At 48.9% G+C, this 17,101-nt stretch overlaps 1 protein-coding gene across 4 annotated transcripts in view; it reads right to left on the bottom strand.

The window, feature by feature from the left end:
* CTIF (cap binding complex dependent translation initiation factor) overlaps positions 1-17,101 on the bottom strand; it is a 145,776-nt gene that overhangs the window by 109,845 nt on the left and 18,830 nt on the right. For all 4 annotated transcript variants that reach the window (XM_009278440.1, XM_009278442.1, XM_009278441.1 and 1 more), the window contains exons 2-3: positions 5,964-6,176; positions 2,202-2,285 (exon numbers count right to left, since the gene is read on the bottom strand). In XM_009278440.1, coding sequence (XP_009276715.1) covers positions 2,202-2,285; positions 5,964-6,176 — 297 coding nt within the window. The remainder of the gene's footprint in view (positions 1-2,201; positions 2,286-5,963; positions 6,177-17,101) is intronic.

Raw genomic sequence — 17,101 nt, 5'->3', positions numbered from 1 at the left:
AGGCATGTCATGGTCACTGATACATAACCCACATTTTTCCAGTAGCTGAAGCCAGCAGAAATCTCACATCCAAGTATTTTTCAACTAAGACTGGTGCGTATTGCACAACCAGCAATGCAGCAATCTCAGCTGGAAATAAAATAGGAAAAACAGGAATTCAATTTTCCAAACAAAACCCTCAAAATCCATTAAAAATTGCAACAAAAAACCCTTAACAACCTTTGGGAAATAATTAGCCAGCTTTTTCCTTAGCAGGTTTGAAGAGTGATTGATAATTTACATTCAAGACAAACACCTTCTTAATGAATTTTCTTTTTTTCGTGTTTAAAGCTACTAGTGAAAAAAAACCAGCCAGAAACGGTAATAAACTGAACCTAGTCCTCACCAGCAGCGTTTCACTCGTATATCAGTAACAGCAAGAGAAACGCTTGCCTGGACAGAAGAACAATAGCTTGCAGCTCCTCTTTGGTGCCAAGGAAAATTTGTTACTTGCTGTTAAAGGAAGCCCAACATGGAGAGAGATAATTATTAGCTCCGCTGCAGGCTGGGAGAGAGCCCAAACGCAGGGAAAACAGCTTGGGCATCAGTGAATGTTATTTGTATATAGAAAACAAACTCCGTTCTGGAGGAGATCAAATAGGTTTAATGCCCAGGGAAAAAAAAAAAAAAACCCAAACAATAAAAAACCCACAAGTTGAAACAAAAGCGAGCATGGCACAAGGTAGATGGAAGGTGTCAGGGCTGTGCTGATTGGAGTCAGGAAAGCATCACTCGTGTGACTCCTGCATCCTCCTGTGGTACCCGCCAGAGACTGGCACGTCAGCTGAGCCCTTGGGTAAAGAGCCAGGGACCTTCTTCCCCAGGGAAAACACCTGGTCCTGCTAACACCCCGAGCAACCCAAGAGGCCAGCTTCCCAGCTGAATTTCAAGCAGCCAGCTGCAATGCTGGGAGGCAGCCCAGACGAGCTTTTGCTGCCGAATATTTTGGAGCAGATCAAAGCTATAATAAATTAAATCCACAATTTCATCTGGCACCTTCAGAGGCTCATGTGAAGCAGTGTCTCCGTACGGCGTGCACCTTCCTACACAACAAGATCTTGTCTTTGTTGTGTGCAGGTGTTTGTACAGATGCTCTCAGCATCCTTGCATCCAGGCACATGGCAGGAAGGGGACACGTGAGCCCCCATCCCGCAGCTGAGCAGCTTCCAGCACAGCCCTGCGTGGGAAGAAGCCGTGCCCAAAACGGGATGGGGGAGCTGCAATACGCACTGCTTAGACCAGAACGTCCTCTTGTACCGCCCTGCGAGGGGCTCACAGGCTTCTTCTCACTGATCCCACACGTGACGACATCAAGCAGGGCAAGAGCACCAAAACCACCGGCCTGAAGCCCCTTCTCCAGGTGGCACATCCATCAGCCACAGCAACTGCAAACACCGCTTCACCCTTTCCTGCAGCCCACTCGGTCTCCTATCTCCTCAGGCGAACGCTGCTCTTAGAGGGTTGATGGTCTCATGGTGGCACAGCAGCTCCTCAACCACGTGACAATGGTCAAACCCATGCCGCCACCCTACCCAACCCTCTCCCACACCGGTGCTCACATGGAGGAGAGAAAGCCACCTCCAGCAATGCCAGCAGCGCTTGGTAAATACTCTTCACTGATGTTCCCACCACGTACAACCGCCAAAACCGACTCACACCTGGCTTCTGTCATTGCAAACCCAACACAGGCCCTCAGCACGTGCAATTTTGCTTCTTCTCCCAGTTCACCCTCTCAGCTATTTTATCCTCTTCCCTGCAACACCATCCTTGTGCTGCAGCACATAACCAAGAAGCACAGCTACACAAAGATCCCTCATCCCAGCTACCTCTCATACTTCCAAGTCAGCTTTGATGCTCCAAATAGGCCCCTCGCACAGGTGGCAATAAGAAGCTCTTCAGGAACAAATGGGACGCTCCATACTTTTTCCCCTTTATTGCAGAGCAATAAGCTCCTGGTCAAAGCATCCATCTGCACATTGGGATGTTGCCCATCTCCCACAGTTTCGGTGGGAGCGAGCTTTCAGATGCCGAGCAGAGGGACACGTCTCCCCTTCCACAGGAGGGGGAAAGCTGGCAGCACGGGCAGGCTTCACACTGCCAGATGAGGCAGCACAAGAACAAAAGCGAAGGTTTGGTGAGGAAGAGCTAAACACAACCCCTACCTGATTGTGTTCGTGAGACGACGAGCCCTTCCCTCGGGATGGGGAACAGCTGCCATCAAGCTGCTCGCTACAATCCGCCGTCCACTGTAAAAGGGATAAAAAAAGGGATTGTGTAAAAAAAATAGCCGGGCTGGGGAAAACTGCTGTGTCAGTCCACAGCACACAGCAAACACCGTCTGGCTGCGGGCATCACTGTATGCGTGCGGCCCGCCTCCCCCCCCCCTTTTTGAGGATGATCCCAAAGGCTTTGGCTTGCAAACGCTCCACCTGCCAACAGTGAGCAGAGGGAAGATGCAGGAACAATTGCAGGAAGGCACCTGAAATGATGCTTTGCAATAAAATCCATCCCCACTATTTCCTTGCAGACTCCAATGCTGTTTGGTATCTCAGGCGTGTGGTATGCACCAGGGCAGCTTGACTTGATTACTCTTTTCCATGGAGTCTTCCATGGAAAGTTGGGAATTTTCTGCTTTTCCCAACTCTGTTCGCTTCAGGGAGAGCTGTGAGGCCCGAGCTGCCAAAAAACTGTGGTTCTATTTTGAACAAAACAGAAAACAGAGCTCAAAGCTGCAGGTTTGGCCATTGCTGTAGGCTGCAGCCCTGCTGTCACACCAGCTTTGCCCCATGGTGAAGGACATGGGCATCGGGGGACTTCCCGGCCATACTGGGAGCTCAGCAGGACAGCACAGCCCATGGCAGAGGCGAGCAGCTCTGGAATATGACCTGCTGTTTCCCCCAAGGTTTGACAGCAAGGTGCCTCCACCAAAATAATTCAATTTGGGGTCATTTGGGGTTTCTCCCCCTCACAAAGAAATGAAGGGTTGCATCATACTGGGTGTGTGTGTGGAAATATCAAGTAAACAAACATAAGAGATGCTGCTTAATCCTAAAGTCATTTTGTTGCCCCCCCCCCCCCAAGTTGATACTGAACCTTGGTGACCAGTTCCATTTCTGAGGTCTTTCATCCTGGGAAGCACTTGGCTGTGCCAGAGACACTCACCACTTGATGATGAGTGATGATCATCACCAAGGCTGATGTGTCAAGAAAAATGAAAACTCAATTCCGTACAAACAGCAACTACCTGAGAGCTTCTTGACAAGTACGGATCAGCCCACAAATAAGAGGAAGAGCCACCACTAGACCTGCTCACCATCCCTGCGCAGCTCCGCCCTCATCGGAGAGCCCATGCTAGCTCAACCAGATGGGAAACATCAGCCTCACCTTTAACGAGCTCTTTAATGAGCTGCCCATTGCTCTCCTGCCACCTCTGCTGACCTACCTGGAGAAGCTCATGAGCTATCACGCTTGAGAGCCTTCTGCTAGACCTATGCATATCTCCTTTAACGATTTTGAGTGCAACCACATGCCTGGAAAGTTCTCTCAAGATACAGCTCAGCCATTATTATGTCCACAGCCGAAAGAAAATTGCATTTTCCCTCTGACTTTCTTTTTTTCTGGTGGGAGCAAGGCAGGAGACACCCCCATGATGGAAATGTCCACACTCTGGGATTCTCTAGACTGGAGATGGACTCAGCTCCCCTGTGAGTGGCATGGAAGATGGAGGAGCACACAACGTGCCTTTCCTTCCTTCCCCCGGCACGGAGAACACTTATGCAGGGATGTGGTACCATCCGAGCATCTCACACACATGGGTGAGTGGATTTATCCTCTCTCAGGCAGGGAAAACATTATTACAGCCGCAAGGAAATGAACTGCAGAGAGATTAAGTAACTTGCCCAAAGTTAAAGATTAAGTTGTCAGCAGAACCTTGCAGTTAAAAACAATTTTCTTGGTCTCAGTCCAGTGCCTTCACCATAAACTCAGCCGTTTTCCTCCAGCTCTCGTTAAGAGGGAACATGTCACCTTCAGTCAGGCTGGCTTCCACCAAGGTTACTCCAGCAAGCTGCAGGATATGTGAGTGCTTATTCCTTGCTTTGATAAGAAGTGACCAGGAAAAGAAAACCAGAAATAAAAATTCCTGCCTATTTCTTACACAAATTTGGGGCACGAGGTGGGAAAATGAATATCTTTGGGAGACAACAGATAATTCCTTCCTAACGCATCCCTTAAGACATGGCTCGATAAAAGCAGGTGACCTATGTAAAAGCCCATCCTCACTTCTCGTCCCATATACAGCCCTAAAAATACGAAATACTGCATTTTGCTGGAGTTTCACACAGAAATCCTAATTCCACGTAGACACCAATGGTCTGGGGTACAACCACATTTAGCTGCTTCATTTGAGATGCCACTAAAAGGGGTCTAATTAAAGTGTTCAATGTTCAGGTCTTTCATTATTACTCATTTTTCTTTTAAAATAAAACCTGACCACCTTTAAAGGCAGCATCCCTAGCATTGTCATAAAAACCCCAGCAGCTCCTACTTTCAGGGTAGGTGACGGAGGGAAGTTAAAATCCCGTTTCCACAAATGGAAGATGGATTCGGTTGTGGCAACCAAGGATCTTAATGCAAAAATTGTACATGGGCTGCCACGAGAATTAGCAGCTTTTGTCCTGAAGACGGGCAGAGGTGTGGACAGGGTGCAAATGGTTGTAAAACTTTGACTATTAATTTATTTCTAATTCAATAGTATTTCTAAACGTGACACGTTAAACAAAGCAGCACTTGCCTGTTTGACCTAAAGCCCCTCCAAAGTGTCACTTCAAACACAGCCATTTTCTACCCTTCGGTTAAAAAAATGCACTACAAAGTACTTTGGACCACTTAATTTTTAAGTTTATTTTCTCCCACTTCTAACAGCTTTGATCCTCAAATTGTAAAAGACCTCTTCAGCAAAATCTGTTCTTAAAAAGGTTCCTTTGATTGGTAATTTCTTTACACCAAGCTCATGTATAAAGGGTCCAAAGCTCTGGATCAGATCCTCAGCTCCAGCAAACCTGCACAGCTCAGATAAATCAGATAAACACTGCTGATATCAGATAAGGATGGGATCCTTCATATATAGAATCACAGAATGGTTTGGGTTGGAAGGGACCTTAAAGATCATCTAGTCCAACCCCCCTGCCGTGGGCAGGGACACCTTCCACTAGACCAGGTTGCTCAAAGCCCCGTCCAAGCTGGCCTTGAACACTTCCAGGGATGGGGCAGCCACAATTTCTTTGGGCAACTTGATCCAGTGTCTCACCACCCTCACAGTAAAGAATTTCTTCCTCATGTCCAATCTAAATCTACTCTTTTTCAGTTTAAAACCATTGCCCCTTGTCCTATCGCTACAGGCCTTGGTAAAAAGTCTCTCTTAGTCTTTCTTAGAAGCCCCTGGTCTCCCTGGAGCCTTCTCTTCTCCAGGCTGAACAACCCCAACTCTCTCAGCCTGTCCTCACAGGAGAGGTGCTCCAGCCCTCTGACCATTTCCATGGCCTCCTCTGGACCCGCTCCAACAGGTCCGTGTCTTTCTTGAATGGGGACCCCAGAGTTGGAGCAGTACTCCAGGTGTCTGGGAATAGAGAAGGAGAATCACCTCAGCCTCAGGGCACGCACCTTGAGACCATGGAAAAACAAAACCCAGTTGGCAGGAGACCTCTACCAGCTGGTTGGAGACCTCATATCTGGCTGAACCAGCAAGCTGCCCCAAATCCAGTCTTTTATTATGCCCTGCTTTACACCCCAATGCTCAAAAAGCTGCTTCAGCTGGATGTGCATCCCCAACCCAGGTGACAAGCCACCGGCATCCCACAGCCCCTCTCCCACCTGTGGAGACGGGGCTCGGAGACCCCCTCTCCGACGCTGTGCCCTTCACCCACCTGCGAGATGTGGGACTGCGTCTTCTCGCTCTCGCCATCCCCTTCCGTTTTATCTGTCAGCAGCCCCTGGACCTGGTACTCTAGGACATAGCTGTCGATGAAACGCTCCAGCTCCTCGATCTCCTGAGAGCGGCTGCTCCCCGCCTCCGAGGAGGCCGATGCCACCGACGAGTTCTCCATCCCTTCAGGAGAGACGCTGAGAACGGAGGGGGCCTGAGAAAGTAAAATAAAAAAAGGCAAGAAATTATTTCCCAGTAATTATAAAAAGGTTAGAAATCAGTAGCCAAAGCCTATCAGTTACCACAGGCAGGATACTTTTGCTGTACGTTCAATAACATTTATAATAATCCTAGGTGGTCACATTTAGAGTTCCCATGCGTGCACAAACAAAAAAGTCCCATTTCTGTAACATTCCTACATCTAAGGACAACAACGGACATTTTGCTTATCCTCCTTCCTAAAACCCAAACCACTGAAAACCTCCAGACACGTGCACAAGAGAAAAACAAAATTAAAAACCTTAATTTAAAAAGCCCACAGCATTAGCTGTGCTGGATAAGGGTGATAAGCTGGGGATGATGGACAAGGGGTGTGAGGAAGAGGATGATAATTGAAAAGCTTCTCTAGGATGGCAGCAGTAAATGATGCTGAGTCAACAGCGCGACTGTAAATGGTCCAGCGAGGAGGTTTGCACATGGAGGTGAAACAGAGATCACACCAGAATCTATTTTTAAGACCTCTCCTTGTTAAAAATGGATTAGAAAGAGCAAAAAAAGGGAAAAACCCTGCAAAACAACAAAGCATGTTTTGCATCAACCAGTTGACTGGCAACCACAGAAGAAACGATGCTATCCCTCCGGCTGAGCTCTGAGCCAGCACAGCCCCGAGCCCCTGCCACAGCAAAGGTATCACCTCCATGGAGGCACAAGCCCACGTTCATCTTGACCAGACACGGGTGCTGCTTCTCCCAAACCCAGTCCTGCTCTGCCAGACCACCAAGCGCCATGGATCCATGGTTTTGCTGGTTGGAGCAACATGAAGAGGTCCTTTCCTGGCTCCGAGGGTCCCGTGTTTCCAGGGAGATAAAACCCTTGCCCACTTCACCAGCTACCTAGCGTGAGCTCTGCAGGAGAACCAGCTCTATAGAAGACATAGGGGCTTTATGATGCTTTTAAGATAAAGCATCCTCAGGATGCAAACTGACTCTGGGAAACCAGCAGATAGCCCAGCCAAGACACAAACCTTCAGAGATGGTAGCCTGAAACACTAAAAGTTCTGTATGTAGGTTTTTAACATCTTCTTACTGGTTAAAGTCAAAATGCAGGGCAGAGGAGAAAGAGAAGGCTGTGCAAATGCACACAGATGTATATACAAATTAAGTCACTGGCTTTAAGGCTTGATTCAGCTACCCAAGCGTCCCAACAGCCTGGGTTATCCCTCCCTCCAGTTTCTGCTCCAGGAGCACAGCCATCTCCTAAATATGTATATGTAGATTATGGCTAGCAGAATAAGAAGCCATTATCCAGGGGCTTACGTTGCAAACCCTATTAGGATAGTCTTGTTTAGGGCACAGATCATCAAGGAATTAAGTGTTCTGCTGTAAAACAAAGCCAGATCCCTCTACATCCCCAGCCCCTTTCCAAAGCCAACACATGAGAATGGATACACCACCCCACAAACACCTCTTCAACCGATGCAAGAGACCGAACTCAAACCACTTTCACCTCCTCTGATCCATATACTGAATTAAAAACCTTAGCAAATCCTGCAGTTGTCCCTTAACCAGGGAATGAACACGTAAGGACGTCAACAGCTGACATCCAGATCATCTGAAGATGTGCATCTAATGAAGAAAAGCTGATGACACCTCAAATGCGGCATTGATAGTAAGGGCAGCTCTAACAATGTTCAGGTGGATGCTCCTGTGATCACTATGTGCACCTACCCAGTGCATCCATCCCAGATAACACACTCCTTTGAAAGTTGGCCAACGTTGTTTTGCAGCAACAGACAGGACATCCCCTTCATGTCACTGAAACACCACCTGCTCTGGCAGAGAACAGGGCAGCTCCACAAACCGCACCATCGCCAGGGACAGAAATGAAAGGTACACTCCACAGGCAAGCAAAAGGCACGGAGAGGTCCTCCTGTGGTCTCCTGAGATGGAAACAGCACCAGGAGACCTTCATCCTGATGAAAGTGGCCATGGATGCTTCTTCAAACAAGACTTAGGTTTACAAGACTCCCAAAGCCCAGGCTGGAGCAAGGAGCCACAGCTCGTACATCTAAGAGTGGCTGCACATCGCATGGTCAACACAAGAGCTTCCAGTCCATGAGGACCGCACATCTGGTCACACGAGCAAGGACAGGTACAGTTTGCTCTGAGGTGAGGAGGGGTCTGCCACTACCCAAACCACCCTCTTACATGGTCCTCTCCCCTGCCCACGCCTGGGGTGCCTGGGGGCACAGAGCGGGCAGCGGGGACCATCCCAGCTGCAAACACCTGCAGATAACACTCTTCACGCCCCACACTTCAGCACACATCGCTGGATTTTCTGGGAGGTCTCTCCTCAAGGTAGTGACCCAAGCAGGAGCCACCTGGTTTGCAAACATGGGCTGAACCCACAGCAGCAAGGACAAGAAGAGCCATCAAAACTAAGTATTTTACATGTGACATAAAACCTCTGGGACTCATTGCTGTGGGAGATGGGACCGCTCTGGGGGCCTGACACCCCTTCTTTGGCCACCAGTCAGGTGCTGGCTCCGAGTTCACCCCAAGCTCCGCATCCCCCACCCAGAGAAGCTGGGGTGAGTGACGGGGAGGGGGCTCAGCATCCCCACCGTCCCCCACCCAACCACTGCGGAGGGAGCTTGGACCAACCCCTCTCCTCCTTCCTATTTCTCCATGGCTGAATGCCACTCACACCTTAAAGAAAAGAAACCATAAACTCCTGTACCTGGGCTGGGCATGTTTGCACACGAATTAAGCTCTGGACCAGTGTCCCGTGGTAAGACTCATACTGCTCCTTCCCTGCGGTTGGGCGGGAGAAGACACAGGAGCTCCCACCACATTGCAGGACGCCAAGACTTCAGCCCTCACCCTCTCTTTCACCGGGAACTGGTATTTACAGTCTGTTTTGAGACAAGTATAAAATTACCAAGCAAATTTGGAGTGAGTCACATGCCATCCGGAAGGGAAGGAGGGGGGAAAAAAAAAAAATCTGTTCCCAGCTCGTGTAATTTCCAGCTCCTGAACCATTTCTCATCTGTCACTTCTGAACAATTGTGGCTTCATTTGGAAACTGCCGAGAACGAGCAGTTCTGGCCTAAGGATTTCATCTGCTCAAGGAATTATTCCCAAATGTGCCCGGACTGTCAAAAAGGCTCATTATGTAGATCAATATCACACATTAGCTCCTGAACAAAAATCATGTGGCGTATTAAAAAGGAGAAAGAAAAAAAAATAGACAAGAAAAAAAAAAAAAGAGGTGCCCCAGACAGCATGGAGCCCTGGAAGAGGGCATGCTTCTCCCCTTTACCTAATTAGTGCCAATTACCAAATGGAAAGCACCATTTATTAAATGAAAAGTGTTAAAGAAAGAGTTGGGAGAATAGGTAGCTGCAATGAGTCCTGGAGGGCACGACGGTGTGGGGAGGTGACCGCGCGAGGTAGGGCACAGCTGATACGGGTGGCATCACTTGGGATGGAACAAGCAGAGTCAGAAGGTATCCTCCATCCCCTGGGGCCAGGCAACACAAAACCAAAGGGGTTTTGCCTATTTTATTTTGAAGGTGGCACTGGAGGAAATCAAGCCTAGGGCTCTGCCCTGGGGATGCTCCCCCTTGAACACCCGTGACAAAGCATAAAGCAGAGCAAGGGCTAACACACACGGCTCCACTTTTGGGGTGCTCACCCCATGCCCAAGCAGCATTTTGCTGATTAGCAACAGGAGAGACGGTGGACTGAAAGGGAACGGGTTAGTCAGAAGTCACCAAGTCCAGCAAACGAGCACAAACCACGTATCTGAGAGATTTCTGGGTCTCCAGCAGGAAACTCTAAAACCAAGTCACCTTGCAGTACCGTCACCTCTCTCTAAAGGAAACCAGAACTCAGCAGGAAAAAACCTCCCCTATGTTTAAGGGTGATGAGTTATCGCATACACCCGGGATAGGATCATCATCGTACACAAAGATCCCTAGAGCAGATGTCCAGGCATGGACAGCGAGTTGGTTGACATCTCACCCTTACAGTAAGATAGAAGACTAACAAGTCACGGTCCGTAATCTTTATATGCTTAGTCTGCACCAAGTCAGTGTGACTCACGTAATGACACAGAGACCGGCCGCCCCATGTGGACGTCCCAGTGTGCCAGCTGTGCTGGGGCCACTGCCAATATGCCACCGTCACCCAACACAGGGCATCAATAAAGAGGCTCAACAAGCAGAGGAACATCTTGACTTTGTGGCATCTCCTGGCACTCCCTGGTAGCGACCAGCTCTGCGTTTTCTGAATTTGTCCTTTGAATTCCCCTTCTGACCACACTCCCTTCCTATATCGGGGTTCATGGTTAGGACCACACGTGTCTGCCCACTACAGGGTAATATCCGCTACAGTGGGGTAACATCCAAACTTGATGCTGACCCTGCTTTGGGCAAGTGGTTGGACTAGAGACCTCCTGAAGTCTCCTCCAACCTAAATGGTTTTTTGATTCCATGAGATGATGTTCAAGCACTTCATCACTTTAAGAAAGCCTCCTCTGCTCTCTCAGCCTACTTCCCATACTTCATTCTGAGCAGTCCCTCCCATTTTAGATGAGTCTCTCAGTTATCACGCAACTGCCTTCCCCACTTCCACCAGCCTGCCCAGAGATGTCCCAACGCTCAGGTGAGGGTTGTTTCAGTCACCATCCTCTAGAAGCTTTTCAAGGCAGGGCTTTTTCAGCTGTTACCCATTGATTTCTGGGCTCTACCTAATTTTACCAAGTCTGAGACGCACGTATATAAAATGTGCTTGACAAAACAAACCCAAGACAATCACAGGTTTACAGAGGCCCATTTGCCAGGTCCTGCAAGCTGGTTCCTGCTCCCAGCAGCCTGGCCCTTCAAGAGGGACAGATTTTGGAGCGCAAACAGTGAACCTTCTTCCTTGGCAGGAGGCACCTTGGGAAGGGAAGCTGCTACCTAGATTCAGACTGGATTCAAGTCCATCCGCAAAGGTTTAATCTCCACGTTGATGTCTGACTAATGCTAAACCTTCTCTCCCTTTCTAAAATTAACCCCCTCTGCTGGGAAGGCAGTGCGGGCTGGATGGTCTCCTGCTCTTGTTGGTGCCACGTGTCAGGAAACCTCTGTGCCTAGAGCAGGTTTCCCATCTTGCCTCGCCCTCAAAACATGTATAAACAAGAGGTTTTCAAACAAAAACCCAAACTCACATTTGAGCATCAAAGCGGTTGTTGCCTTCCCAAACTGAGCAAACACATGTTCTTGAGAGCTCTTCAGGGAGTGGTGATCCCTTGGATCTGTGTTGGCATAGCGCCTACCACCAAGGATTCCCAGACCCCAGTTACACTCCTTAATCATAATTAATAGAGATCAACCTCAAATCTATATTTTTTTTCTGTTCCCCCCTCCTCCCCCTACTTTGTCAAAGCACAAAGTCTGTAAGTTTTGGGGGTCTGAACATTTCCTTCCAAACCTTTCTTATGAAGCCCATGCCGTGCTCATTACTATGACCCTAAAACATGGAATTGGCAGCAGAAACAGCCAATAGATGTGCAAACTGCTTATTATAACTTAGCAATTATCAGCATTACTGTAATGTATAATTATTATTAATAGCTGTTATTTTAAAGACTGATCTAAATGGGGTTCTTGCTTTAGCAAGATTACACAGTTCATGGCAATTGTACAGTTTTACCCTTAATCAGCAAATAAACTCAATAAGAACAAGCATTTTTTATGACGTTTGTAGGTTCATTCCCCTTCTCCCAAAGGTGCTGCAGGCTTGTTGAATTTGAGGAACCAAGTGGTGAGTCTGATAGGTGAAGAGCAGCAATGGAGAAGGAACCCATTTTGGGTAAGATGGGTGGGAGGCAACAGCACAGGGGAACTTGCAACCAAAATGATGTAAGAAAAGGTGAGTCCATGACGAGAAGAAGACAGACATGCAGGAACAGCGATGCATTTCCATCAGCTCACTGCAGTCTGGGTGAGAGGACCCCATACGTACATCCTCCCCCAGGGAAGATGCTCCAGCCATCCTCTCTCCAGCACACCAAGGCAAAGCTTCTCCAAAACCTGGACTGCAGCAGCCCAGCAGTGCCGAGGCAACACCACAGGGCAGCCACAGCTCTTCCCTGGGGATGGGACCCACCTGTGCCCCAGCCATCCCAAGGGAGCAGGGACTCCAGCCCCATACAAACATCATTCCCTGAAGTAAGCAGTGGGGTCTTTTGGTCCAAAACATGCTGACATGACAACGTTGTCAGCAAGACTGCTGCTCATGAAGAGAGCTTCCTAAAACAATTCTTGTTCCAACTCAGCAAGACAAACCGACATCCTAACCTACCATTAAGCCAACAACTGTATACCTCCTCGCTCCTACCCAAGGTCCAACCTGGTCAGGCATCAGAAAGGAAACAACAAAATAGAGAGGTTGCTTTTGCCATTTTTATTGCTTCCATTGGATGGATGCTGAAAGCCTAAAATGCTTTCTCACACACGACAAGTTTCTTTGAAGGTTGTGGCCTTCAAAGACAAGAGAACCAGGAGCACCACGCTATCACATGCACCCAAATAGCGAAAGTTGGAAGTGGATTTACCCCACAACTACATTGCCAGGAATTAATGCTAACAACTAGGTAAGATGATTGGAAAAGATCTCTAAAATACACCGTTCAGGCATAACTGCTTAACACAGTGCTTAGCATCAGGCATCTCCACATTTAGGCTCCTGTATCAATGTTCAATTATCAAAATGTCCAATGGCCACCAAATCCTGATAAATAGCAAGCGCCCAGCCCATCTTTCCAACCACCTGGCCTCCGCTGTTTAGATATGGGTTTAAACAACTCACTTAAGGCATCCCAGTTGGAAAACCCATGTCTCTTCCTTACTTATCCTCCAGTTAAACGCTGAAAAAGTTCCCATGCCAATCCTTTGTTCCTCCGCAATTCCAACGTAGGGCAGGAGGAACGCAGAGCAGCCTCTCTCTGCCGAAGATTTAATCCCCAGAAATGCCACCGCAGGTGGAAAACCCATGTCTCTTCCTTACTTATCCTCCAGTTAAACGCTGAAAAAGTTCCCATGCCAATCCTTTGTTCCTCCGCAATTCCAACGTAGGGCAGGAGGAACGCAGAGCAGCCTCTCTCTGCCGAAGATTTAATCCCCAGAAATGCCACCGCAGGCCAGCCGCCGGAGAGGCAGGCTGTGACAGGCTCCAGAGCTACCCTGACAGATCACCGAAAGCCTTTTTCTTGCCATTTATCATGCCAGGTTTTGCTAGGAACAAGAGATGCTTCCTATAAAAGGCAGCTGCGGTGCAAATTCTTCACATACCAACGCAGCCACCTCCTTCCAGAGTCTTCTGTGGTAGGATGTCCAGCGTCCCTCTCGTGTTTGCTCTCCCTGGGGAGTGTATAATAAATAAATTTTAAATACTGCTGTGATCCAGCAGGTCCCTTCTGCTCCGAGACACCTGTGACATGCATCGAGAAGCACCCCAGCAGCCCACAGATTTATTTATCTGTGCCCACATGGGATGATGGTAAAGCCAAACTGAAGAGATCCCCAGAGAGACTCAGGGAGACGCTCCAGCCCAGCTCCAGACAGCAGACACCACGTCCTGCCCCGTGAGCAACCAACATCAATTTTCACATCTCTTTTCCCAGCCTCCAAAACCCCATTGCTCTCCGCTCCCTGCAGAAAAGACCTGTTGGACATCACCTCTCATGGAGATGACACCCTCCTCTGCTCGGTGCCCCTCTCTGGGGCTGGGCAGAGAGGAACAGCACATGGTCAAACCCTCCATCATCACCTGCCTCACACTGCTTGCCCACTGTCTTCTCCGAGCCGGCCTTTCCGAAGCCACTGCTGATGTGCACGGGGAAGGAGGTCCCTTCAGCCACAGACCTGGGAGGTGAAGAATGCGTTGACTGCACAGACTAGCTGGTGCAGGACAAGTCTCCTACTTATCTGCTTCTTATCAGCGCCTTCAGGTCAGGTGAAACCCTCTGCACGCTTTGACTCCGCAAATAATCGTCTGCCAGCTAATGCTATGGCAGCAGTAGAGGCACAAAGACCTTTGACCGTCTGCGTTTGGGGTTTGAACTCCTGCCTATCAGCACGGCCGTGGCCAACGGGCAGCCAGCTCACTTCCCAGCATCTCCTTTTAATGAGCTCCTTCAGCAGCAATATTTTCTCTCTCCTAATCCAGCCCATTTCCAATAACAAGTAATTAGCAACGTGTCCTTCTAAAGCGGTGAGAGCATCTCGGTGAATGAAAGGAGAAGTTTATCTTTATTGTCGGCGGCCAGCATTCGCATCCAGCAAACCGTAGGAACAGTTACTATGGAAAATGAAAGCAATCGAGATGAACCATGACTCCCCGCATCCAGGTACTGCTGCATCTCCGCAAGCACAGATGAAGCATCGCATATCTGGTTTGCATTTGCTGCTCCAAAGCCGGTATCTTTCCAGATGCCAAAACATCCAGCGCAGCAATGTAAAGTATTATATCCTGGATCTGACCCTTTTCTAATTAAAATGTATACCCCTTTGAAAACTGCATCGAGTGACTGCTGCTGGAGCTAGCCTTGGGCTTTTCAGATACTGATGCATCCATGGCTGGCTGAGGATTTTATATATTTCACCACCCTTCCAGTCTCAGGTCTGGTTTCTGGTACCTGGTGATGCAGAAAAGCCCAAGTGACAGGACAGGAACCCAACAACTGCCACATTGCAGTGCCATCCACGAGCCTGGCACGCCACAGAGCAGGCAAACACCACAGTGCATCGAAACAGAGCCATTAAAATAAAATCCATGGCTGGCTGAGGATTTTATATATTTCACCACCCTTCCAGTCTCAGGTCTGGTTTCTGGTACCTGGTGATGCAGAAAAGCCCAAGTGACAGGACAGGAACCCAACAACTGCCACATTGCAGTGCCATCCACGAGCCTGGCACGCCACAGAGCAGGCAAACACCACAGTGCATCGAAACAGAGCCATTAAAATAAACACAGAAATAAATGAGGGGGGGGGGGGGGAGAGCCAGAGGACAACCAAGAACAAAACAGAACACAGAATTGCGAGCCAGGAGACAACCAAGTACAAAAGCCCACAGAATCCAACCCAAAACAGCCGCCTTGACACAGTGATCCAGCAAGGAAGAGAGAGAAATAACCAGAAAGCCAGAAATGCCTTGTTCTCAGCCAGACAATAATTTATTATGTAGCTTGCTTCACTGCAATAAGGAATTTTTTGCAGTTCGGAGGTGGATTTGTTTTTCTTTTTTTAAATAAAACCAAAGCCTCATCACCTTTAGAAACACAAAGTCTTTTAGTGTGTCGAATCTGCGCACGAGGTTGGAGCAGTTTCCCACCAGATGGGCTTCCTTGCCCCGGGGGGAAGATGTTACCTTTGGCTTGTGATGGACGTTGCCAAGAAAAAGAAAGGAAAAACCAGCACACGGCTAATAAAAGCACTGTCTCAACTTCAGGAGGTGAATGGAGGCGGGCTTGTGGCCCATCTGATGGACGCTGGTCCCACCCCGCAGTGGGATGCTCCACTACATGGGATGCCAGGGCAGGGGGTCCGCTGGAGCATCGCTCTGGCTGCAGCACAACAGCAAGGCTCCTGTGTCCCCTCATTTTTATACAAATTCGATACATGGAAATACATCAGCATTTCTAGAAATAAAACCTGAAACAGGTCATAAAAAACCCGCAACCACCAACACCTGAATCAAGAACAGCCCAAGTTTTATAACCTATTTATCCATCGGCTGATACTACAATCTGTGACTCAAGTTAGACATAATCCGTTTTCCCATTCCTCTAAAACCTAATGGAACAAGAGCCCACATTACATCTTATCCTTGTTATTTTTCACCTTTCCAAAGGAAATGTTGCCCGTAAAAACATTGGAAGAAATAGCAAAAAATGCAAATTTCAGGTGTGCTCCACGATGTCCTCTTTGGAGCTGCGCTGTTTCTCCTTCGAGAGCAACGGCATCGCACCGGCTGGCTGGGTAGGACATGACGGCTGCAGGAATTATACTAGAAGACATGAACGAAGGATGTTCTCCTGCCAGGAGAGCTTGCACACGCACACCGTGCACACGCGTGTGCCCCCCTACAATGCACGCAGCGGGTAGCAATCCTCAGGCAACCAACACGTGTATTTTGCCCAGGTCCTCCGCAATCCCGGGGGATGAGCCCTGATCCCATGGAAGCAGCAGCCAGGGTGCAAAACTCCCCGCGCAGGCAGCGCTCTGCAGGCCGAGAGCACAGCCCACGTCCTAAATAAAAGCATTATAATAACCAGCTGATCCATACACTTTGCAAACGCACATTTCGACCGCGTGCTCGCACGCCAGTGCTGGCCGCCACGTACCGTCTTTTGTAAATAACTGAAGGGAAACCATTATCAGAAAGTAAATCTTTTCTTTTCAGGCACCCAGGCAATATAATGGGCACTTGGGCTGTGAAAAGCCCTGTAATCCTAAAAGACACAACCAACTATAAGTTGAGATGTCAACCCGCTAAAGTATTCTATTCCGCGGGTCGGGCGGGATGGGGCGGGAGCGGCATCCCCCGGTCAGCAGCAGGGCAGGCGTGGAGGGTGCTTAATCCCTATTAAACCATGCCTGTAGTTTGCTGGCAAAGAGCATTTTTGCATCCATACGCTGGCTTTTAGCAGCATTCAGAGGACATACCTCGGCCACCGGCCAAAACGCTGGGGCTGCCACTCCGGATGGATGGAGGGGATTTTACGCTAGGAGAAGCCAGCTGGTCCTCTCCTCCCGGGAATCAGAATCACAGAATGGTTTGGGTCGGAAGGGACCTCTAAAGGCCATCTAGTCCAACCCCCCTGCAACGAGCAGGGACATCTTCAACTAGATCAGGTCGCTCAGAGCCCC

This window comes from Aptenodytes forsteri, unplaced genomic scaffold (genome assembly GCF_000699145.1).
Source record: "Aptenodytes forsteri isolate BGI_AS27 unplaced genomic scaffold, ASM69914v1 Scaffold178, whole genome shotgun sequence".
Taxonomy (NCBI): domain Eukaryota; kingdom Metazoa; phylum Chordata; class Aves; order Sphenisciformes; family Spheniscidae; genus Aptenodytes; species Aptenodytes forsteri.
The sequence above is the reverse complement of the archived record's forward strand: the minus strand, read 5'-3'. Positions and strand labels throughout refer to the sequence as shown.